The sequence below is a fragment of the Otolemur garnettii genome, unplaced genomic scaffold (genome assembly GCF_000181295.1).
Source record: "Otolemur garnettii isolate 467f Iridium unplaced genomic scaffold, OtoGar3 scaffold00198, whole genome shotgun sequence".
Lineage (NCBI taxonomy): Eukaryota > Metazoa > Chordata > Mammalia > Primates > Galagidae > Otolemur > Otolemur garnettii.
Window position 1 is genome coordinate 1,851,554 of NW_003852593.1, and position 25,270 is coordinate 1,876,823.

Here is a 25,270-nt window from a genome sequence, read left to right on the forward strand (position 1 = left end):
ATGACATGAAGGCTGTGTTGACCAGTTGATGGAAGTATTTCAGATTGCATGTGAAAACCCCACACTGTACCCCAGAAGTGCATTAATGTACATAGTTACCGTTCAATAAAAAAAAAAGAAAAAAAAATTCTTTCACTTATAAACAATATATGTGTAGTTATAAGAGCTGTTCCTCATTCCTTTCTTTTCTTTCTTTCTTTCTTTTTTGATACGGGGTTCTTACTATGTTGCCCAGGTTGGCCTTGAACTCCTGGGGTCAAGCACTCTTCCCACCTCAATCTGAGTAGCTGAGACTACAAAAGTGAGTCACCATGCCTGACTAGCTGTTTACAAATTTTTGTAGAGATGGGGTCTCATCATGTTGCCAGGCTATTTTCAAACTCCTAGGCTCAAACAGTCTTCCCACTGTAGCCTCCCAAAGTGCTGGGTTTACAGGCATGAACCACCATGCCCTGCCTCCGATTCACTTTTCCACTTAGTATATAACAGAGATTTCGTTACCACACTCGGTGGAGTTCTCTCCTATCTCTGCTGCAGCTGCCCGCAGGTAAGCCTGCTGTGTGTGCTCAGTCCTCACCGAGCCTGGGTTGTTTCACTTTTTCCCTCTTTCAGCTGGCGCCATAGCAAGCAGCCCTGTGCTTACACCATCTCCTGTTTCTTCTAGTGATCTTCCGACAGATTCCTGGAGGGGGATGTCCCCACGCAGGGTTGCCAGATGCTGCCAAACCCCTGCCAAACCCCACTGGGCTGTTGTCATAGTCTGAATTCCTGCCTGTTTCCCTACAGCTTTGCCAGAGACCACATCCTCAAATTTTAGTTTTGTCAGTTTGCTAGGTGGGAATTGGTAGTTCAGCGCCATGGCCTGCTTCCCTCAGTGGGCCTCTCTGGGAGCCAGCTAGGCCACAGGTTGATTTTTCTGTTGGAAGCACAATGGAGGCTGTTTTAAAGTGACCTCAGTGGTCACTGAGTGGTGCCTGTAGCTCAAGGGATAGGGCACCAGCCACATGCAGTGAGGCTTGCGTGTTCGAACCCAGCCCAGGCCTGCTAAACAACAAGGACAATTGCAACAAGAAAATAGCCAGGTGTTGTGGCTGGCGCCTGTAGTCCCAGCTACTTGGGAGACTGAGGCAAGATAATCACTTGTGCCCAAGAGCTTGAGATTGCTGTGAGCTGTGATGCTATGGCACTCTATGGAGGGCAACATAGTGAGATTCTATCTCAAAAAAAAAAGTTATACTTTTAGTGTTCAGTAAATATTTATTGGTTATTCATTCATTTTTTAAAATAAATAAATAAATATTTATTTATTTTTCTTTCTTTCTTTCTTTTTTGATACGGGGTTCTTTTTTTTTTTTTTTTAAATGTAATTTAATTTTATTTTTTGCAGTTTTTTGGCCAGGGCTGGGTTTGAACCCACCACCCTTGGCATATGAGACTGGCGCCCTACTCCTTGAGCCACAGGTGCCGCCCTGATACGGGGTTCTTACTATGTTGCCCAGGTTGGCCTTGAACTCCTGGGGTCAAGCAATCTTCCTACCTCAATCTGAGTAGCTGAGACTACAAAAGTTTTTTGGTTGCAGCCATTATTGTTGTTTGGCGGGCCCGGGCTGGATTCGAACCCACCACCTTAGGTGTATGTGGCTGGCGCCTTAGCCACTTGAGCCATAGGCGCCAAGCCAAAATAAATATTTATTGAGCACTACTATATGCCAGGTATATGGTAGAAGCTGGGGGGACTTGGAGTGAATATGAATCTGCTTCCAGAGTGTCTTGTCTTTCCATACTCTCAAAGGAATGTTTTCGGTAATTTGCTGTTTTCATAGTAGTTCAACAAATATTTAAATACTCCTAGATAGAAGAAGGCATTAATACATACTATAATTCTTTGAGGGAAATACCTTGATTATATTATTTCTTGGTCTCAATTACCATTTGTTCTCCAGAGAAAACTCCTTTATCATTTATGCACAGCAGGCCTCCTGGATAAGCCTATTGGTCCTGACAGAGTATGCTTATTTACATATCTGGTGTTTATACGAAAATAATAAATACAATGCTCTGTTTCACTGCTTGGTTGTCTGTGATGAAAGGGCTCCCTGCGATCTAGCCAGACATACATCTAATTTTCTGCTATCAGTGAGATGGGATGCCCTGTGTGCAGTTTTGTTAAATGTGAAAAAGTTAAGTGCACTTTGACATAGAAGTGTTCCAGAGTATAAAATGCTATTTTTCTTTCTTTCTTTCTTTTTTTGAGACAGAGTCTCACTACGTCACCCTCAGTAGAGTGCTGTGGTGTCATAACTCACAGCAACCTCAAACTCTTGGGTTTAAGCGATTCTCTTGCCTCAGCCTCCCAAGTAGCTGGAACTACAGGCGCCCTCCACAACACTATTTTTTGGTTGTAGTTGTCATTGTTGTTTGCCAGGCCCAGACTGGATTCAAACTCACCAGCTCTGGTGTATGCTCACCAAGCCTAAAATGCTATTTTTCTACCCACAGTAGTTATTTTTTCCCAGTTTTCACTGTTGTTAAAATGTCATTGTGTGTCCTGTGACCTGTGTGATGTGTTTGAACATACAAAGGACACATCCGGATTTCAGACCTTGGCTTAGCCGTGGAGATACCAGAAGGACATTCGGTTCGAGGACGCGTTGGAACAATTGGCTACATGGGTACGTGAGGGAGCATTTGGGTGGTCCTTGTCCTTTCTGTCTGGATGCCTGAGGGCCTCAGAACATGGGGAAATCTTAATGCCAATGGACCTAAAGCTCCGTTTGACCATACTGGTCTATGGTAGAGTGGGGTTTGGAAGTCTATAACCAGGCGGAGTTGGAAACTGAGGAGCCCTCTAGTCTGTCCCCCTCTTTTTACAGATGAAGAGTGAAGCTCTAAGTTCTGAGGTCACTCAGCTAGGAGAGGGCAGAATCAGGATGAGGCCACAGGTCACCCACACTGCCAGTGTCTGCCCTGTGCACAGCAGCCTTGCAGACTCCTCGAGAAACCATCCTGCTCAGTATATTCCAAAGGTCCAAGGGCAGCACCAGGCTGAGCCCCAGGAGCAGCCTCTGAGGGAGGGCTAGAAGGAGTCCTGCAGGAAGACCCCATGCCTGGTCATTTCTGCTGCCCCCAGCTTCTGGGGGTCTTGACTGACATAGGAAAAGACGGCAATGCACTGGGGGCACCGTGGGCATGGCTCTGCGTTTAGAGGGAGCACTTCCTGGAGTGGGGTCTTCCCTGGACTACTGTCTCCCAGGTTAATGTCACTCTGTGGAGATCCAGTTCGTCCCGGATAAACATTTAAAAAAATAACACTTTTATTTTTATATAATAAATATAATTTACATACCACAAAGGCCACCAGTTTAAAGTGTTTAATTCAGTGGATTTTTGAATATTTACAGAGTTTGTACAACCATCACCACTGTCTAATTTCATAGCATTTTTATCACCTGAGAAAAGAAAGCCCAGACTTATTAGCCATCGCCCATCCCTCACCCTGACAGCCTCTAACTGACATCCTGGCTCTGTGGACTTTCTATTCTTTTCTTGTCAATAGAATCACAATATTCGGTTCTTTGTGTCTGGAGTGAACATGATATTTTTAAGGTTCATCTGTGTTGTAACAAATACTGAATTTATAATGTATTATTTGGAACTAATACCAAGAAAATTTAAAACCAAAATGTTATTTAATTTAAATTTACTTTATTTGTCATATAGCCCCTGAAGTTATCAACAATGAACACTACACATTTAGTCCTGACTGGTGGGGACTTGGCTGTCTTATATATGAAATGATTCAGGGACATACACCATTCAGAAAATTGAAGGAGAAAGTCCGGCGAGAGGAGGTCGATCGGAGAGTCAGGAAGGACACTGAGGAATATTCTGAGAAGTTCTCAGAAGCTACCAGATCCATCTGCAGAATGGTAGGTTGGGCTGTGGGAGTCAGGAGGCTCAACTTCTGCCTCCCTCCAGGAGCTTGCCACTGTCTGCCTAAAGCCGCCACCCAGGCTCTGTGCCCTGCCGTGGGTGAGAGAGCTGGGAGCTCGCTCAGACCTGCCTCGGGGTGACACCCCTGCCTTGGCTCTGCATCCAGGTTCAAAGAGGGCAGTGGAGAAAAGTGTCCATAGTGATCTAGGAGATGACTCGGGGTTTGATCTGACTAATCAGGGCAAAGCAGAGTCAAATTCATTGTTTGCTTTCTCAAAAGATGCTCTTGAGAGGGACAAGTGGTACCAAGGCTGCCATTCACCTTTCAGAAAACAGCTGAGCCTTGTTTCATTAACCAGCTTTCTATGACATGAAACATAAGACTCATCTTTAGTGTGTTTTGAAATAGTAAGGGTTTCTTCTTTCTTCACCCAGCAGCTGCCCAGGGCCTGCAGCCCACAGACCTCCACCTAGAAGGACTGCATGCACCAGGTGCTGCAGAGATGAGTGCCTTGATTCTGTTAAGGGCCCTGCAGGGGGCCAGCACTGGCATCGTGTGCGCAGCAAGGAGACCTCGTCTGCCATCCTGGGACTAGTGAGGAGCAGTCAGGGTCCATCTGCCCTCAGGCCAGGACTGTGTTCACTGCCCCTGGCTGCCCGGACACTAAGTCAGTGAGGGAGACTCTCTTCGTTATTTGTCTTAAACCATTATTTATTTATTTATTTTATTCTTTTTTTTTTGAGACAGAGTCTCACTATGTCTCCCTGGATAGAGTGCCATGGCATTATAGCTCACAGCAACCTCAAACTCTTAGGCTTAAGCAATTCCCTTGCCTCAGCCTCCCAAGTAGCGGGGACTACAGGCTCCTGCCACAACAGGCTCTTTCTTGGTTGCAGTTGTCATTGTTGTTTAGCAGGCCCAGGCCAGGCTTGAGCCCACCAGCCTCGGTATATGTGGCTGGCACCCTCTCCACTGAGGTACAGGTGCTGCCTTAAACCCTTATTTATTATTTTTGAACACATTTTTCTTTTTGAGAGTCTTGTATGTGCCAGGCCCTGTCCCAGGTGCTAGGGATACAGCATTGAGGAAAACAAAAGCCCCCTACCCCTGAGAACTGACAAGAAACAGAACACAGGAGGCAGGTGTGGGCTGCCAGGGTGACCTGTGGTCCAGAGGACAGGGGAGTTGAGGAGGTGGTAATGTTAATAGGCTGAGAGAACAGTGCAGGATCTGGGGCAGAGAGGATCAGCCTGCAGGCAGAGCTGGCTGCAGCAGCAAGGCCGTGAGGTGGCAGGTGGCTGGTGACACAGTGGGGCTTAGATGGGGTGGGACAGAGGGCGGGAACTGCCCCTAGCTTCATCGTCAGGGCTTATGTGGTACTTTTACTCTGATGACCCTGAAGCCATTGCAGGTTTCTGAGAAGAATGCTGGGAAGAGGGTGGGTAGACTGGATGCAAGCAGGTGATTTAGGTGAGGATGAGGTGGCAGGGCCTCTAGGATTTGCCTGTGTGTGTGGAAGAGGGTGGGCTGACTGCAGCATGGGCCTAAGCAGAGACCTCAGAGGGAAGGGAGGACCAGCTGGGGCAAAGTCCTCAAAGTAGGGAGGGTGGAAGTCAGCACATGACTGGTGCAGGGGGAGGAAGTGACTCGAGGAGGTTCTCTGTGGGGCTTCTGAGGGAGGTAAGGATGGAGGAGGCTCTCTTGTAGCGTCTAGGGAATGTCAGGTGGATTTGTTTGTTTGTTTGTTTGTTTTTATAGAGACAGAGTCTCACTTTATCATTCTTGGTAGAGTGCGTGCCATCACAGCTCACAGCAACCTCCAACTCCTGGGCTTAGGTGATCCTCTTGCCTCGGCCTCCCAAGTGCCTGGGACTACAGGCACCCACCACAATGCCTGGCTATTTTTTTGTTGCAGTTTGGCCAGGGCCGGGTTTGAACCCACTACCCTTGGTATATGGGGCTGGTACCCTACCCACTGAGCTACAGATACCGGGACTGTCAGGTGGATTTGGCAGGAGATAGGCAGCTGTGGTTGTGTGTTGTGCCCCCACACCAGATGACACAGGCTGGGAGCAGGCAGGGAGCTGCTGGCTCAGCAGGGGTGATGAGGCAAGACTCTGGCCAGGAGCCAGGGCATCTGTGGAGGAGAGACAATAATGGTCCATAGAATTGAAACTGGCTTTGATTGAGGATGGAGAGAAAGGCACGTTCCATCAGTTGTAGAAAAAGCGCAGTCCGGGGCTTGTTGAGGTCAGGGAACTTCCAGGAGCTGGCCAGAGGAAGTTGGGGAGAATGGGGTTGAGGGAGGCTTGCTGGTTGGGAAGAGTCTAGGGTATGACCTGGGTAGAGCGTGGATGCGCTGGGGAGGATGAGGCCATGTGACCGCGCACTCTCAGACACTCTCAGTTCTTCCTCTATCTTGGCTACTGACTATCTGGGCACTGCAGTCACCCAGGGCTGAAGCATGCCAGTGACCCCCTTGAGTTGGGTGTGGCTGGAGAGGCACTGCTTTGAGTTCCCTTTCTTTTTTTCCGAGTCTCACTTTCTTGCCCCGGGAGAGTGCTGTGGTGTCATAGCTCACAGCAACCTCAAAGTCTTGTGCTCAAGCGATCCTCTTGCTTCAGCCTCTCAAGTAGCTGGGACTACAGGCGCCCACCAGAACACCTGGCTACTTTTTAGAGATGGGGTCTCGCTCTTGCTCAGGCTGGTCTTGAACTCCTGCTCTCAAGTGATCCATCTGCCTTGCCTCCCAGAGTGCTGGGATTACAGGTGTGAGCCACCGTGCCCCACTTGTATTTCCGTATATGAAGCAACGGGTGTTGGAGCTTGTCACTGAGCTAGGGCATCAGCCTGGCTTTTCTCTTAGCTGGGTCATTCTGCTTGGAATGAGCAGTGTTTAATAGCATTTGGGCCTAACTGCTAGCCACAATCACTCTGAAGCCATTGACTGAGAGTTGCCACACAGGACTCTGTGACAGGACTATAGGAATGTAAGAGACGTTTATTAGAAATGGTGCCTGCGGCTCGGCGCCTGTGGCTCAAGTGGCTAAGGCACCAGCCACATACACCTAAGGTGGCGGGTTCGAATCCAGCCCGAGCCCGCCAAACAACAATGATGGCTACAACCAAAAAAAAAAAAAAAAACAGCCAGGCGTTGTGGTGGGCGCCTGTAGTCCCAGCTACTTGGGAGGTGGAGGCAGGAGACTCGCTTGAGCCCAGGAGTTGGAGGTTGCTGTGAGCCGTGATGCCACAGCATTCTACCAGGGCGACAGCTTGAGGCTCTGTCTCAAAAAAAAAAAAAAAGAAATGGTGCCTGCTCTAAGCAGCTCACAGCTTGATCTCAGGCCTTAAACATAAAAATGACCAGTAAAAAAAGCAAAATGTGGGGCAGTGCCTGTGACTCAAAGGAGTATGGTGCCAGTCCCATATACCAGAAAGTGGTAGGTTCAAACCTGGCCCCCGGCCAAAAAAAAAAAGAAAAATGTGAAGGGTGTCACAAATGGACAGAAACAAGGGCCTAAGGGTTTTTAGGATGAAGAAATCCTTGGGCATTAGAGGCGACAGGGAAGAGGGTGGCATGTGAGCAGAGGCCCTGGCTTTGCTGTCAGGGCACAGGGGGCCTCAACTGACTCATCTAAGCCCTAGTTTCCCATTTATGAAATGTGGGTCAGAGTTAACTTCTGCTGTATAGGATTGTTGGGAAGATAAAATGAACTGGTTCATGGGAAGTGTTTAGCAACACATAGTCCTTAACTACTGAGAGGAGAAGCACTTAACTCTTAAAAAATGGGCTCAATCTCACCAACAGGGATGGGCACAGAGGCTGCTGAATGGCAGAGCTGATTCAAATGTGGGCGCAGGGGTGGGGCTGGGGACAGGTGAATATTTCTTCTTTTATAAAATCAACAGAATTTTGAATGACCACGTCCTTATGTAACTCTTTGACTACATGTAGTTTGGTTTGTGAACTTGATAATTACATCCACAGTTTCATTATCAATAGATTGTTGGAGAGCATCCAATGGCATTTTGGGTTCTAGTCTCGATTGTACTCTTGGTTGAGTCCTCATAACACTAGCTGATTGTCGGCTGTGAGTTCCATGCCATTCCCGATGGCACCACCACCTGCGCTGGGCCTGGTCTTCTCTTGGGCTCCATATTTTCATTTCTTCTTCTGCATCAGCCTCATCTTCTTCCTCTTCACTCAGAATGAAAAATTTCACATTTCACCTCTGCGAATTCTTCTTGTTCACTGTCTGAACTAGTGAAATATCCTCATTTCCTTCAAAATCAGACACTCTCAGTTCTTCCTCTATCTTGGCTACTGACAAATTATATTGCATCTTCACTGTGTATGTGTGTCTGTATCATGGGGAAACAAATAAGTCATTACTTGATACAAAATTATCAGATATTCTATATTTGCAATCATACATACCTTGATTGTCACCAAACACAAATACACTGCTTACTAACTTCACTATGAAAACACTTAGAGAAAAAGAGAATACTGGCCTTTCCTGGAAAAAAGACTGAAACTTGTCACTGATGGTAAGAAAACTTTCAAGTGGCTCAGCGCCTGTAGCTCAGTGAGTAGGGTGCCAGACACATACACTGAGGCTGGCGGGTTTGAGCCTGGCCCAGGGCCTGCTAAACAACAATGACAACTGCAACCAAAAAAATAGCCGGGTGTTGTGGCAGGCACCTGTAGTCCCAGCTAGCACTCTGGGAGGCCAAGACGGGTGGATTGCCTGAGCTCATGAGTTTGAGACCAGCCTGAGCAAAAGCAAGACCCCATCTCTACTTAAAATAGAACAACTAAGGCAAGAGGATCACTTGATTCCAAGAGTTGGAGGTTCCTATGAGCTATGATGCCACAGCACTCTACCCAGGGTGACAGCTTAAGACTCTGCCTCAAAAATAAATAAATAAATAAATAATAAAATAAAATTGTTTCTGTTAAATATAATGTTATATTTATTCTGTTAAATATAATTTCGCATTAAAATAGTATTTCTGAAATTCTCAATAGTTTATAGTTCCTTTAAAAATTCTCTAATTTTGGCCAGCATGGTGGCTCATGCCTGTAATGCTAGCACTCTGGGAGGCAGTAGATTGCCTGAGTTCAGGAGTTTGAGACCAACCTGAGCAAGAGAGTAAGACCCCTGTCTCCACTAAAACCAGAAAAACTAGATGGGCATTGTGGCAGGCACCTTAATTTGAGCTACTCAGGAAGCTGAGGCAGGAGGTTCTCTTGAGCCCAAGAGTTTGAGGTTGCTGTGAGCTATGAAGCTATAGCATTCTACCAAGGGTGACAAAGTGAGACTCTGTCTCAGAAAAAAAAGTATTCTCTGATTTTTACATGATTAAAAATAATTTTACTGGCTTGGTGCCTGTGGCTCAAGTGGCTAAGGCGCCAGCCACGTACACCCGAGCTGATGGGTTCAAATCCAGCTCGGGCCCACCAAACAACAATGACAGCTGCAACCAAAAAATAGCCGGGTGTTGTGGCGGGCGCCTGTGGTCCCAGCTACTTGGGAGGCTGAGGCAGGAGACTCGCTTGAGCCCAGGAGTTGGAGATTGCTGTGAGCTGTGATGCCAGGGCACTCTACCTGGCATCTTAAGGATTAACATAGCCAGCCCCTCATTTATTGTGAAGTACCATGTTAAGTCATAAAATCTGAATTAACATGGCGTGGTTGATGCTTTGAGGTCTTAGTGTTTGTTTGGATGTATATTCTCTCTGCCATCCCTAATCCTGGTTATTATTTCGGAGGGGGTTTGAGCTTCATTTTTATCCCAGCAGCTAAACTTTATCCCATGCCCGCCTCTTGCACAGTTACTCACCAAGAACCCACAAGAACGGCTGGGCTGCAAGGGTGACGGCGCAGCTGGAGTGAAGCAGCACCCTGTGTTCAAGGACATCAACTTCAAGAGGCTGGAAGCAAACATGCTGGATCCCCCCTTCTGTCCCGATGTGAGTGTGCTGCCAGAGCAGCAGGGTCCCCAGGAATAGTGTCCTTGCAACACAGTTGCTTTAAAGCAGGTACAGAATCACCTGGGGCCTGTACTATCTGTCATAGCTGGTTCTTTCTCCCTCTCTGGTCACCCCCAGCTGCCCACAACCACCGCCAGAGCTGGCATAGACCTTCCCGGCAGTGCTCTGGCTCCTGGGGCTGGAGTCATTATCCACCCTTAATGCTGGAACCACGGCCCTCCTCAGGAGCCCCAGCTCTGCCTCCGGGCCTCCCCCACCACCCCCAGGGTCCCGCATGTCCAGTGTCCCCCTTCTGGTCTCCAGGCTGGCTTCTCCTCTCTCCTGGTGTTCTCCTTCCAACCCTGGGCACACCTCCCCACTCTGCGTGGAATGCTTGTTTGGCTTCGCTTCTTATGAGCTCCTGGGACTGTGTCTGGCCTACACGGAGAACTGTGGAGTGGTCACTGTGCCCTCTCCAGAGTGTGCTGTGGGGACCAAACAAGGTTATGTCTCCAAAGTGCATATACCAGGCCTGGCACTGTCAGGGCCTGGGGTGCCCGCAGACTGTCGACCCTGGCTGGTAAGCGTGTGTGAGTACAAACCGTGCTCTGGGCTCATCTTCCACAGTCTGTTTCCGGTGGGCCCTACACACAGGACAGCGAGGTCATTTTGAAGAACAGGTTGGAATTAAGATGGATGTACAATCAAAGTGTTTTCAGATGTGTGGCTTGTTCAGGACTTGTTAGGCTTGTTTTATGTTATAGCAGTAACAGTTGCCTCTCCAAAGTTGGGTATTTTCTGAGTGCCTTCTACCTGCCAAACATAGCTCTAGGCGTTAAGGCCACAGGGAGAAAGGATAGTGATGTCCCTGCTGGGGCAGCTGTCCCAGTCTTCAGGGATGTGCAATAAGGCCAACTGACCAGCCAACTGAGCAAACCACTGGGCAGCAGGGAGTGCAGGACCAGTCCCACTCAGCCTGGTGCTGCTGGGTCAGGAGCAGGGAAGGCAGCCTCTGAGTAGGGACCCCAGCCGAGCTCCAGGTAGCAGACCCTGCCAAGAAGGGTGGGAGAGTCTGAGGGGCAGGGGCTCTGGGCCAGCCCACTTCAGACACTTGTGCATGTCCTCCTTTGAGAGATCACATGAGCCCTATAGCCAGTCCTCAGGGGGCTCTCATCAATACAGCGGAGATTCCTTTGTGGGATTAAGTCTCCTGGTTGTGGGATAGCATAGAGTTTGGTCCTTTGACCTGGAGTGAAATATTGGGATTCCTTCCCCTGGACTGTCCTCTGCCAGTTCACTTCTGCTCTCTGCCTTTTGGAGCTGTGTGAATGGCCAGCAGCCACTCTCAGAGCCAACTGGTGGCCCACAGGAACTCACTGCCTTGATTACAGCACTAACTGTGGCATGCAGGCTCTGGCTATGGGTAAGATGGCCAGAACTGCAAGCTGCCTCTCGCAGGAGCAGATGAGCCCTGGAGCTCTGTGCTTTTTGTTTCTTCACCCCCCAAATGCAAAAGCAGCTGCACTGGCGGGGGTGAAGGCCCAGCCTCGATGCCCCCTCAGCTCTCCCTGCCTACTAGCCTGACCCTTGGCTTGAGGAACATGGACCTGGGGTCCTGTCCCAGCCTGGGGCTGTGGGCCTGGAGCCCAGGGCTTGGCCCTGCCCCGTAAGATGAGCCAGCAGGGAGTGGATGTGCAGGGGTGAGGGGTCACCAGCGGCCAGTGCAGCAGTGGCTCCACCCCTTGCACTGCTCTTCAGTCTGTGCTGCATCTTCTGATAAGAGTGCTTCACCCCACCCTCCTTGTTTGTAATCCTTTTGCCACTATAGAAGAGAGAAAGGTGTGGTCCTCAGAGGGGAAGAGTGTGTGTGTGAGACAGAGAGCACGCACGTGTGTGCACCAGGGAGCCGGGGCACGCAGGGTCTTCAGGGCAGACGAAGAGCTGAGAACTGCCTCGTTAGAGGATGCGCTCTGTGAATTAGGACACCATTCAAATGAGGGGCTCAGCAGAGAAACAAAGTGTCTACGCACTGATGTCATCGGCATTTTGTGGGACCCCAGATCTGTGTCAGCTTACAGGTGGGCATCTCTCTGTTCTTGTTGGCAGCCCAAAGCAGTGTACTGTAAGGATATCTTGGACATTGGGCATTTCTCCACGGTCAGAGGCGTCTACCTGGACACCACAGACAACAGCTTCTATGCTCAGTTTGTTACGGGGTGTGTCTCCATCCCCTGGCAGAATGAGGTACTACCCTTCCCAGCATAGCAGGTTTCTGTTCTAACAATGACGAGGAAAAGACTGTGTGTGGAGGGGGAGGTAAAACTATGCAAGAGTTTGACCACAGAACTAGGCCAAGGCAAGGGCCCGGTCCACAACTGGGCAGAAGTATGGCCGCCACCAGTCCCAGACTAGAAGTGGACAGGAGGTGGCCTCTTGGGCCTGTGGGGGCCTGCCAGCTTCCCCTGAGTCCTGGTCCCTTAGCAGAGCTGGTGGCAGCCACGGTGCCCACATAGTTCACTGCTCTGGGGCTATGCTTACCATACCACTCACCCCAGGACAAGGTCAGGGCCAGGGACATAGGCCTGCAGGAAGGGAGAGCCAGGGTCAGCAGAACCTGGGCACTCCAAGGCACCAGCTGAAAGACACTGACTGACCCTGCGGTGTCCCTCCATGCCTTCCCTGTCCTACTGATCTGTATGTGCAGATGATCGAGTCTGGATGTTTCAAGGACATCAATGAAAGTGAAAATGATGACACTTTTCGGTCAGATATAGAAGAGAAGCAACTTGTCCGGGTTTCCAAACCAAAGAAAGGCTTCTTCTATCGACTCTTCAGGCGTGGGGTAAAAAAAAACCTAAAAAACCCTGTAATGTGTCAGAGAAAATATGTTTTGCTGAGGTGAAACATAGTACTTTCTTTTCTTTTGCAATGCTTCACATAAGGACTTTCCCCATTGCTCCAGAGCATGTGGAGCTGTGTAGAGCCCAGCCTGCGTCCTCCTGTGGTGTCTGCAGCTGCGTGAAGTCTGTTCTGTGCCCAGGCAGAGCGGCCGAGCAGCATTCACAACAGGGTCCTGTGCTAAGGGGAATGTGTTTTAAGCGAGGCTCAGAAATTGGCATCTTGTAAATGACCAAACAACACATATTATTTAAATCTGTACATGTTCTGATTTTTTAAATAATTCTGCCTGGTGACGCCTTCTGATTCTTACAGTGCTGTCTCAGTCCACCTGCACAGTGAAAGCCAATTCCTTTCTGGACATGGAGTATTTTGGAGATACTTTCTGTAGTAGCATTAAATTTAGAAAAATGTTTCTCAAGCAGAGGTTTTCCACTTGGATCAGTAGATTGGCCTTTCCTTGTGCCTTGCAGATTCTTGAGGAGTTTGTTCAGAGGTTCTCTATTTATTAACATCTAATCCATCTTTTTTTTCTGTATAAAAAGCAAGCCTCAGGTGGTTAGAATTTCTCAAAGTGGCACTTGTGGTGACCACATTTCTCTAAGAACTAACCAAATTATTCTCCCTACTTTGTGTGCAGTGAGTCCCTCTTGGAAGCATTCCTACTGCGCAGGCAAATTTGCAGGTGACAGGATACAGGTGTATAGTGCGGCCTTTCCTAGTGGAGGGGCTGGTGGGAGCTTTCATGTACTCAGCCATGGACAGTGTGAACTGTTTTAAGTTTGCAGCAGTCAATGCCAGGAACAAGACTTCCTGGAGGATATTTTATGTATGTGAGTTAAGTTTCCTCCATATCTCGAATAAGAAGAATATATGTAAGGTCTTTGTGTGCCTTAATTAGCATCACCTCAGTAGCTTTTTAGCTTCTGTCTACATTTAAGGAAGGGAGAAACAGCCTGTGCTGGCAATGCGCCTGAGGCAGCTCTGTCTTGCAGGGCTGCCTAACCCCTGGCTACAGTGAGCAGGACCCGGAGCCCATGATGCGCCAGGACCCCACTGCAGCCACAGACCTGGCACCAGGAAGGAGCGCCCAAGGTGTCCCACCCGGCCCTGAATTGTAATAAACATCACAGTTTAAAACGTGCCACAGGAGTTTACAGATTCTTCCATGTTAACGCCTGGGTTGCCTTTCCACCAAAGCTGAATCAAAGGAAAAGCCCGGAGAGTACCACTGTAGTGCCCAGAAACTTCCAAGCACAGACATCTGGTGTGCTGGGGCATGAAGTCCCAGAGAGAGGAGGGGAGCGGCTTGGGGACGAGTAGTGCAGTGTCCTGCCCTGTGCCCCAGGTTCCAGGAAGAGAAGGAGGCTGGGCCGCCTTCATCCTGGGCTTTAGGAATCAGAAAGGCTGAGCCCATTGACCTTCCAGCTGTGTCTCCTGGTGGCTGGAATATGCGTCTCGTGCCTCACCAGGATTCCTACTTTTCTGAGGTTTGTGTCTTTGTGGACTGTTTCAAGTACCACCCCCAGCACCTCTGTCCACCTGTGAAAGAAGGTGGCTCTCCCTGTCCACAGTCAGGGCTTGGCAGTCAGAGGTTTCTGAAGACAGTGCCTGGTGATTCCTGGGGACTGTGCCCCTGGGTAGGTAACAGCCTCTCTTGGAAGCCCTCTCAGGGGAACCTTGCTGAGCCCACATTCTTTGTGAAGGTTTAGAATTTGAGGTAGGATGAGGCTGGCTTGGCTCTGGTGAGGGTCTCCCCAGATCAGAGGAGCATTTAACAAGTGAAGGCTCGTTCAAGGAAGGACCAGAGAGGACCCCTGGCTGGGAGCCTTTGCCTTGCCTGCATCCTTTTTCTATGGTTTAGCCTGCACTTGGTATCTTTTTGTAGCCTGCTATATGAGAAGTCAGCTTACATATTTTCTCCTTATTCAAGATATGGAGGCAGCTTAACTCACATACAAAGCCAGTCTCCAGAAGCCTTGGAGACTTTAAACCTAACAGCAACATCCAAGAAAATAAAAGCCTCAAGGCTACCCCCAACTCTTTATGCAAAGGAGAGGATAAAGGCTTCAGGCATCTGGGAAGAGCTAAACCCACAGGTCATTCATTAAGGAAGTTTCTTGCTGGCCTCCCATAGGCAAGGACCTCATCCTACCTCAAATTCTAAACCTTCACAAAGAATGTGGGCTCAGCAAGGTTCCCCTGAGAGGGCTTCCAAGAGAGGCTGTTACCTACCCAGGGGCACAGTCCCCAGGAATCACAAGGCACTGCCTTCAGAAACCTCTGACTGCCAAGCCCTGACTGTGGACAGGGAGAGCCACCTTCTTTCACAGGTGGACAGAGGTGCTGGGGGTGGTACTTGAAACAGTCCAAAATTGTAGTGTTAGGGCCATAGGCCACATCTAGCTCCTAAAGTCTGTTGGATCCATACTAATAAGGAATTGCAAGTTTATCTTCACAGGTGCAGAACACAGACAAGATAGGATTGGTCATCCTCCCCTACCGACCCTCCCCACCCCAGGGACATCTGTGTAACTGGTGTTTTCATTTTACTTTTTTTGTAGTTTTTGGCCAGGGTTGGGTTTGAACCCACCACCCTTGGCATATGGGGCTGGCGCCCTACTCCTTGAGCCACAGGCGCCACCCTGCTTGCTTTTTTTTTTTGAGGCAGAGTCTCACTATGTCACATCTCACAGCAACCTCAAACTCTTGGGCTAAAGCAATTCTCTTGCCTCAGCCTCCCAAGTAGCTGGGACTACGGGTGCCCCCAACAATGCCTGGCTATTTTTTGGTTGTAGTTGTCGTTGTTGTTTAGCTGGCCTGGGCTGGGTTGAACCTGCCAGCCTCGGTGTATGTGGTTGGCACCCTAGCCACTGAGCATAGGCACTGCCCCTTTTTTCTCTTCTAACATCTCCTTATCTTAGGCAACATGTAGACCTCCTGGGACTCACAAGAGTGAAGCCCTTTGTCTCACCTCTGCCCCCTTTTTCCTTCTGTATGCCTTCAAACACTGAAAACTCCCAAATTCCCTTTCAAAAAGCAACCACAGTTTGTCTGCAGTTTGTGTTTTTCCTGGGTGCAAATTCAACTTTGGCTTAATAAACCTCCATTGGGATTTTGTGTCAGTCACTTATTTGGGTCACCACGATCAGACAGCAGTGTGGAGGAAGGAACTATAAGAGCCTGAGGGTGAGAGCCATGGAGCAGCAGGAGCCCGGGTCTCAGAGGCGCTTTCACACAAGCAGCACAACTCACATAGCACAAGTGGCCATGTCCTCCAGCAGACAGGTCACCTGCTCTGCTGTTCTACTATTACAAAGTTGCCTGTGTCCAAGAGGTGCCTCCTGCAGTAGGAAGTGCATTGGGTGGTTATGAAACTCAGTCCTCCAGACATATCTGACATATCTGCTGCAGTCAACATAGTAGCATCTAGGACAGCATTTTAGGGAAAACCCTCCTGGGGGACGTCTCTGTGAGGTTGGGAGCCTCTGTTGTGGCAGGGGAAGGGGAAGCTACCTGTGGGATTGGGCCTTTATTTTTTAGGGTGATGGAAACAGCTTTGCTTGGCTTCTGAGGCAAAATAGCATAAAAGATTAAGGCTTTCTGGAGGTGGGTGCTGCAGCCTGTCTTTGGGCCCCTCTCCTGGTTGCTGCATCCTCCTCTCCTGCAGCACAGAGATGGCAGGAGTGCCTGCCTCATGGGGACCACGAGAAAAGGTCAGTTTCTGTAAAGCATTAAGCAGAGTGGTACATGGTAACTGCTCAGCAAATATGTTAATAATTGTTGAGAAATAATACATGCTCACTGTAAAAATTACAGGAAAGTATAAAGAAAATAAAAATCAGGTCAGGTGTGGTGGCTCACACCTGTAGTCCCAGCACTCTGGGAGGCTGAGGCAGGAGGACCCCTTTGAGCTCAGGAGTTTGAGACCAGTCTGAGCAAGAGTGAGACCCCCATCTCTACTAAAAATAGAAAAATTAGCTGAGTATCAGGGCAGGCGTCTGTAGTCCCAGCTACTCAAGAGGCTGAGGCAGGAGGATCCCTTGAGCCCAAGAGTTTCTGGTTGCTGTGAGGTAGGGTGACACCAAGGTACTTTTAGCCTGGGGGACAGAGCGAAACTGTCTCCAAAAAGAAGGAAAAAGTCATCTTTATCCCACTATGTGTTCATGTTTGAGTCCTTCTATCCCTTCCTCTGTCAGCGTAGATACAATTTCACAGCAGTGGACTTGCTGGCATCTCTTTCAGGGAACTGCTCCTCCCTGCTGCTGGGGGTGTAGGGGCCTGGCTGTGCTGAGGACCTGATCTCTGGGAGGTTTGCCTCGTGGGAGGTTTGGGGTTGCCACCTCCTTCCTCCTGCACAAAGCGTCTGGCTGAGAAGGAAGCCAGAGGGGCAAGCCTGAGGGTTTCGTCCATGCCTTGGGATCTCAGTTACAGGAACCAATACCATCCCTTTTCTTTTTCTTTTTTTTTTTAAGCAACAAGATAGAGTTTATTGAGAGGGAGGAAGATTGATAAGCATGATGAGCAAAAGAGGGAAACAGAAGAAGGGGAACAGGACCTCTGGCAGTGGAGGGTTGTTTGTTTTTTTTGCTTAAGCTAGTCTGAGTTGATTTTCTCCATGTTCAAGTAAAAGAGACTTGACTGAGACAAATTACAAGCCTAGGTTAATATTTTTACGGACTAATAATTTTTTCACTCAGTAGACTAAACATATCTTTTTTTTTCTGATTAGAAGCAAGCATATATGTTGAGGAGAATTTTGAAATTAAGAAGGTACACAGGCTCGACGCTGTAGCTCAAGCGACTAAGGCACCAGCCACATACAACACAGCTGGTAGGTTTGAATCCAGCCCAGGCCTGCCAAACAATGACAATTACAACCTCTATACAGGGTGATAGCTTGAGGCTCTGTCTCAAAAAAATAGTAATAACAAAAATAAAAAATAAGAAAGTACACAAAGAAAAATTCAGCTTTAATATCAGCCACTATCCCTATCAATAGTTTATTCTTTTTTTTTTGAGACAGAGCCTCAAGCTGTCACCCTGGGTAGAGTGCCGTGACATCACAGCTCACAGCAACCGCCAACTCCTGGGCTCAAGCGAGTCTCCTGCCTCCGCCTCCCAAGTAGCTGGGACCACAGGCGCCCTCCACATTGCCTGGCTATTTTTTGGTTGCAGCCATCATTGTTGTTTGGCGGGTCCGGGCTGGATTCAAACCCTCCACCTTAGGTGTATGTGGCTGGCGCCTTAGCCCCTTGAGCCACAGGCGCCGAGCCCAATAGTTTATTCTTTCCATAAAACTTATGTTGTATTTTATTTCTTGCCATGTCATTTGAGGCCATATTGTCAAATATACATTCGGTTTTCCTGCCTTTCATGGCACATCACTTTTAAAATCCTTAGAATCAGCTTGGTGCCTGTGGTTCAAGTGGCTACGGTGCCAGCCACATACACCTGAGCTGGTGGGTTCGAATCCAGCCTGGACCCGCCAAACGACGATGGCTGCAACCAAAAAATAGCCGGGCATTGTGGTGGGTACCTGTAGTCCCAGCTACTTGGGAGGCAGAAGCAGGAGAATCGCTTGAGCCCAGGAGTTGGAGGTTGCCGTGAGCTGTGATGCCACAGCACTCTACCCAGGGGGACAGCTTAAGGCCCTGTCTCAAAAAAAATAAAGAAATAAAAAATAAAATTCTTAGAATCTTCAAAGGGAGAAATGTGTTTTATGTACTAATGAGTTGACTGGTGGCTGGCAGCCCCTAGACAGCTCCTGGACAGGGGCTGGTCACCAGAAAGACCAAGGCAGAAGGGTTGGGGAGGGAGAGGGGCTAAAGGTATAAAGTCAGTCACCAATGGCCAGTGACTTACCCAAGTGTAGCTCTGTAATAAGCTTCTTCCACAGAACCCACAAAGGCTGGGTTGAAGGAGCTTCTAGATGATACGCAGAGACTCCTAAAGGGTGGTGGTGCAACCCAACTCCACAAGGACAAACCTCGGCCTGTGTCTCTTCATCTGGAGGTGTTGTTTGTTTCTGAGCAGGGCCTTGATCTGTGGCCCTCAGTAGACAGAATGCAGTGGCGTCATCACCCCTCACAGCACCTTGAACTCCCGGACTCAAGTGATCCTCCTGCCTCAACTTCCTGAGTCTCACTCTTGCTCAGTGTGTCTTGAGCTCCTGAGGTCAATCAATTCTCCCAGAGTTCTGGGACTGCAGGTATCTGTGACAGTTGCTTACAGCTTTCCTCATTCACTGGGCGGGGTACAGGGATCTCATTTATATTCCTAGCACCTGGCACATAGTATTAACAAAAGGTGTTGGATTTAATAAAATAGCAGCTAACCAGTACGTAGAGACAAGGCAGATAGATAGAAATGGACTTTGTTTTTATGATTTTGGTAAGTATTTGATTTTGTGTCCACATGTCTAGCAATTAGTTTTTATGTGAACCTTGCTTACTTCTAAAAAGTAATTTGAGGCCACCAGAAATAGATCTGAAACCATGAGACAATTAGGTTAAAAGTTCTGTACAAGTTGAGTAATGCTTATCTAAAATATCTAGGACCAGAAGTGTTTTGGAATTTTTTCTGATTTGGGAATATTTGCATTATATTTACTGGTTGAGTAACCCAAATCCCCAAATCCATAATCCAAAAACCTCCAGTGAGTGTTTCCTTTGAGTGTCAGGTTGGCCTCAAAACATTTTCGAATTTTGTAGTGTTCTGGATTTTGGATTTGAGAATCTTAACCTATAATGGTACAAGATGAAAGCTAACTCTACCTGGGGATCAGGCTGACAGCAGTTGCCACAACAGGGCTTTGAACTAATCCATGCATCCGAGCTTCCCTGTGCTCTCACAGTGCAGCAATAGAACAGACCTGTTCCTGTCATTGTGCAAAGGACACTGCACTGCACTGGAGACCAGACGACTTTCAGGAGAGGGTCAGACAAGAGCAAGCTCAGAAACACAATAATCGGTATCACAGGGCACGCCAGGAGACCCGGGTCCTACACTGGAAGGAAAGCACGTGCAGTGGGGACACATCAGGGCAGCTTCTTGTCAGAGGAGACACCTGAGTAGTAATCAGAGGGGAGAAGGGGCCAGTCATGCAAAAGCTTTCTGTCTTTTAAAAACGTGTCTTCTCAGTATGAGTGTTGCCTTGAAAGACGTGGAAAAGGACAGGCAGGCAGGAAGATAGGGATCTCAAATACCCTGGCAGAGAGGTTCAGTGAGTTCTCCCTGGGTATTTGCCAAATGCAGTTCAGACACCCTGGCAGAGACGTTCAGTGAGTTCTCCCTGGGTATTTGCCAAATGCAGTTCAGATTGGTACAGTGGTAGGGTAGTCCTTTCTCCCTCTGTGTGAAAAAACACTTGTTCACAATCACTTGGACATAATTAAGGTAGGTGGCACCAAGATGGAGGCCTGGGGCCCTGCCCTGTCTTCCTTCCCAGGCTAGCTATTCCTAACTAACTACTTAACACCATGCATACCTAGTCTTTCATTAAAGAAATTTCTCCAGGCTTGGCACCTGTAGCACAGTGGTTACAGTGCCAGCCACATACACAGAGGCTGGCAGATTCAAACCTGGCCTGGGCCAGCTAAACAACAATGACAACTGCAACAAAAAATAGCCAGGTGTTGTGGTAGGTGCCTGTAGTCCCAGCAATTTGGGAGGCTGAGGCAAGAGAATTGCTTAAGCCCAAGGAGTCTGAGGTTGCTGTGAGCTGTGACGTCACAGCACTCTATCAAGGGTGACATAGTTGAAGCTCTGTCTCAAAAAAAAAAAAAAAAAATTTCCCCTGCATAGTGCATGTTTACTGCTGAAAATCTGAAAAATACAGGAAAGCACCAGTATTAAGCTATAAATCAGCCTTACTTTCCATGCCCAGAGAAGGTCACTGTTACAACTCGATGACCATATCTCTATCTTTTTTCTATGTATTTGTCTATTTTACCTTTCTTAAAAAAGAGTGGGGGTGCGATCACACTCTCCGCAGTAGTCATCTGCATGTAAACCTCCTGAGTCACAAACAATTGCCTAGGACAGGATTCTAATGACCAGTGTGGTTATATTATGACTTGTTTAATCTCCTTTTTTTTCTTATTAAATCATAACTAATCTCTTTCTGCCCAGAATTTATATTTTTCCTTTTTTTTTTTTTGCCCTAAACATTGCTGTTGTTTCCTGGTTCTTTTCAGAGGATAAATTACTGGGTGTCTTTGCTGCTCAGGGACTTACCCATTTTTAAGGCTTTGGAGACAGGATGCCCAGTTACCCACTGTGCTCATCTTGGGACTATGTCAAACTTTTCCCTGAACTCTAAAAGTCTTTCTTATTAGTTTTCTTGCCAGAACTATAGAGTTTCTTCTAAGTATGGCCAAGGCAGTCATGATCTGTTGTGGCCATATGTGGTCCCAGTGACCCATAAACATCTTGGACTGGTTAGAATTTGGTTTAGAAGCATGGAACAACCCCAAGTCACCATGGTTCAGATAAAAAAAGAAAAAAAAAAGAAGTGTATTACTCATTACAGATGAAAGAAGCCCACAGATGGTCAGGCCAGGCTGAAATGATAGTTCCATACAGTCATGTGGGCCCCTATTCCTCCTGGCTCCTTCAACAGCGGATGTGGCTTTTATCCTCATGCCCCAGAATGGCTGCTCAAGCACCAACCAACACATCCCTTTCCAAGTAGCAGGTAGACGGTGCTCCCCTTTTTTTTGAGACAGAGTTTCACTATGTCGCCCTTGGTAGAGTGCCCTGGTGTCACAGCTCACAGCAACCTCAAACTCTTGTGTTTAAGAGATTCTCTTGCCTCAGTCTCTCAAGTAGCTGGGACTATAGGTGCCTGCCATAACACCCTGCTATTTTTTTTTTTGTAGAGATAGAGTTTCACTTTACTGCCCATGGTAGAGCACTGAGACATCACACAGCTCACAGCAACCTCCAATTCCTGGGCTTAGGCGATTCGCTTGCCTCAGCCTCCCAAGTAGCTGGGACTATAGGCACCTGCCACAATGTCTGGCTATTTTTTTGTTGCAGTTTGGCTGGGACTGGGTTTGAACCCACCACCCTAGGTATATGGGGCCGGCACCCTACCCACTGAGCCACAGGCGCCACCCTTTTTTTTTTTTTGGTTGTAGTTGTCATTGTTGTTTGGCAGACCTGGGCTGGGTTCAAACCCACCAGCCCTGGTGTATGTGGCTGGCGCCCTAGCGACTGAGCTATACGTGCTAAGCCAGTGCCTCTTTCTCTTAGACAGACTTTTTAGAGGTAACATTTGTTACCTCTGCTAGCATCTCATTGGCCAGAACTTACTTAGTCGCATCACCATAGCTAACTTAATGGAAGACGGAAAATGTAGTCTTCTAGGTAAGTGGCAAATTGCTCATATAAAAATTAAGATCTTTCTACTGTTGTGACTCCTGAAAAACAAAAACAAAAATCAAAGTATTATTACTAGAGAGGAGGGTCAGGCTGGTGTGATGGTGCACACATATAATCCGAGCACTTCGGGAGGCTGAGGTGGAGGATCACTTGAGGTCAGGAGTTTGAGACCAGCCTAGGCAACATAGTGAGACTCTGTCTTTCTATAATAAATAGAAAAATTATCCAGGCATGGTGGTGTGTGCTTGTAGTCCCAGCTACTTAAGAGCCTGATGAGGGAGAATGGCTTGAAACCACAAGTTTGAGGCTGTAGTGAGCTACGATGATATTACTGCACTCCAGTGTGGGTGACAGAGTAAGAAAAAAGAAAAAAAACAAGGTCAGCACCGCTGTCAGGATGCAACCATATTACTTATCATACAGGATGAGTTATATCCTCTCAAGATTCATGTTGAGCTTTTGCCCCCAGAACCTCAGAATGTGACTACATTTGGAGACAGGTTCTTTACAGAGGTAATTAAGGTAAAATGAGGCTGCTCAGGTGGACCTCAATCTGCAATCTGATACGAGTGGTGTCCTTATACGAAGAAGAGATTAGGACAGACACAAGGAGTGAAGACACAGGGAGAAGACGCGCCTGCAACCCAAGGAGAGAGGCCTCCGAAGACACCAACCCTGCCAACAACTTAGTGTCCAGGACCACACAATTGTTTAGGCCACACAGTCTATGGTACTTAGAGCAGCCCAAGGAAACTAACACACTTACCTGTTGGTGTGTTAGAAATTACCACAACACACACTTATGACTGCTCCTTAGTCTGGGTCCTCTGCTCCCTGCCTCTGACTAGGTGTACTCAGATCCCAGCTATGTTCCACCTGAAAGCTCCACGGGGGAAGGGTCCACACCCATGCTCACCTGGCTTGGTAGGATTCGGTTCTTTGTGGGCTGTGGGATTAAGAGCCTCAGTTCTCACTGACTGTTGCCCAGAGGTACCCTTACTTCCTCACCACGTGGGTCTCTCCAGCATGGCAACCTGCTTCATTGAAGTGTGCAAACCAAGAGGGTGATAGCATGCCAGCAAGACTGAAGTCACACCCTTTTGTGACCTGATCATGGAGTGACGTTCCATCACATTTGCTGAATCCAGGAGTAGGGAATCTGTGGCCTTCTCATTTCAAGATTGTTCTTCTTGAAGCACCAAAGAAGGCAAGAAAAGCTTCATCCTGCTGCACCCTTTTTAATGAAAGGATGTGTTCTGCACAGTTTGGATTTAGTCAAAAGACTGCACTTAAGGACCAGGAAGGCCACAGGTTCCCCACTCCCACCAGATGCAGCATACACTCAAGTGTGGGGGTCACTGGGGCCATCTTACAAGTGTTCTAGCCTTGGGCTCACTTGTAAGCCTGTGAGGGGAGCCTGCACTTGCCTTGCCCTGTGGGCAGGGCCTTTATTAACAATGGGGAGTGGGAATTTTTTTTTTTTTTTGAGACAGAGCCTCAAGCTACCCCCCTGGGTAGAGTGCCATGGCATCACGCTCACAGCAACCTCCAACTCCTGGGCTCAAGCGAGTCTCCTGCCTCAGCCTCCCAAGTAGCTGGGACTACAGGCGCCCGCCACAACACCTGGCCATTTTTGGGTTGCAGCCATCATTGTTGTTTCGCGGGCCCGGGCTGGGGATTCGAACCTGCCACCTTAGGTGTACCTTAGGTGTATGTGGCTGGCCCCTTAGCCGCTTGAGCCACAGGCGCCGAGCCGGGGAGTGGGAATTAAAGGCTGTTCCTCTGCTGTCCTCCTAAGAAAGGAAGACTTCTGACACTCCCCCTTGGGAACAATGCTGGGCCTCCCTTTGCCTGACCTCTTCAGTGCAGGAGACTGAGTGGCAGGTATGGCTTGCCTTCAGTGGGCTTTAGTAGGTTTGTCACCACCGGTATCACCCACTTCCTGCAGGCTGGAGCTGATGGGCCAGATGGTGCCCTCACAGTCCTTGTCCCTCTCTGCTGCTCATGTCAGCACCAGCCTGCAGTCCCTGGCCATGAGGAGGTCCCCATAGACCTTGGCTGAGGGCGTCACGTAGGGGACAGAGCAGGGCACTCTCCCTTGGAGTCCACGCCCCTATGAGAGAGATGTGTGGGAGATGTGTCTGTGCAAAGCTCTTTTCACAGCACTAACGACACACCAAGGAAGCAGGCACTGACCACTGGAGCCTACTCCAGATCCTCCTGCCTCCTTCCTAGAGGGTCGCCCTGCAGGGACCTTTTTGCAGGGGCTCACTCACGTCCTCTCTCCTCCGGCGCCCCCCTATATGCTCCCTGTGGGGCTGTGTGGGTGAGACCCTCACCTAAGCCCCCGCCAGGCTGGTGAGCAAACGAGCAGCATCTACAGCTCCAAGACTCCGCCTACGGCGGCTGCTCCCCTTCGACTTCCGACTTCGTGTGGGGGCTCCGGTCTGCCCCAGTCTTCCCGGTCACAGTCTCTCTGACCACCCCCTCCCCACTGCCCTCTCCTGCACCCCTCCCTGTCCGGCTCAGGCCCCTCTGGGTCCAGTTGCTGCACCCCTCCTGGGCTCCCGCCCCTCCACTCCCTGGCCCCGCCCCCCCACTCCCTGGCCCCGCCCCCATCAGCCCGCCCCTCCCCTCGCCGCCCGGCCCCGCCCCTTAACCGCCCCGCTGGAGCCCCGCGCCTACACCAGAGAGAAGCACCGCGATCTCAGCGGCTGCGGGGGCTCTGTGGGACTAAGTAAGGAGGGGCGGGCCGGCGCCTAGGTTGGCCACTGGCAGAGCCGCTACCTTGGCCTGTCAATCCTGCCGACCCGACGTGGCCCCGCCTCCAACGCGCAGCGTCGCGGGACGCACGGCGCCGCGGGGGCTGCCGGGCCTGTCTAAGATGGCCGGGCGCCTAGGTTCCGCTGCCGTCTGCGGCCGCGAGCCCCATTCATTGCCGCGCTGCTGAGCGGCGCAGCCAGCCGGCTCGAGGACTTTGGGGACGCCCCGCGGGGCAGGAGGCAGCCATGGCGACCCTGGAGAAGCTGATGAAGGCCTTTGAGTCTCTCAAGTCTTTTCAGCAGCAGCAGCAG

The 25,270-nt window shown here is 49.1% G+C and overlaps 2 protein-coding genes across 5 annotated transcripts in view; both read left to right on the top strand.

Annotated features, from left to right (window-relative positions):
* Positions 1 to 14,023, top strand: part of GRK4 (G protein-coupled receptor kinase 4) — a 61,244-nt gene extending 47,221 nt beyond the window's left edge. For all 4 annotated transcript variants that reach the window (XM_012812242.2, XM_023507712.1, XM_023507713.1 and 1 more), the window contains 6 exons: positions 2,583 to 2,672; positions 3,721 to 3,929; positions 9,774 to 9,911; positions 12,018 to 12,155; positions 12,616 to 12,753; positions 13,805 to 14,023. In XM_012812242.2, coding sequence (XP_012667696.1) covers positions 2,583 to 2,672; positions 3,721 to 3,929; positions 9,774 to 9,911; positions 12,018 to 12,155; positions 12,616 to 12,753; positions 13,805 to 13,930 — 839 coding nt within the window. In that variant the 3' untranslated portion in view covers positions 13,931 to 14,023. The remainder of the gene's footprint in view (positions 1 to 2,582; positions 2,673 to 3,720; positions 3,930 to 9,773; positions 9,912 to 12,017; positions 12,156 to 12,615; positions 12,754 to 13,804) is intronic.
* Positions 14,024 to 25,069: 11,046 nt separating this feature from the next.
* The window catches only part of HTT (huntingtin), a 152,692-nt gene continuing 152,491 nt past the window's right edge, over positions 25,070 to 25,270 (top strand). Inside the window, exon 1 of the mRNA XM_012812276.2 lies at positions 25,070 to 25,266. Coding sequence (XP_012667730.2) covers positions 25,205 to 25,266 — 62 coding nt within the window. The 5' untranslated portion in view covers positions 25,070 to 25,204. The remainder of the gene's footprint in view (positions 25,267 to 25,270) is intronic.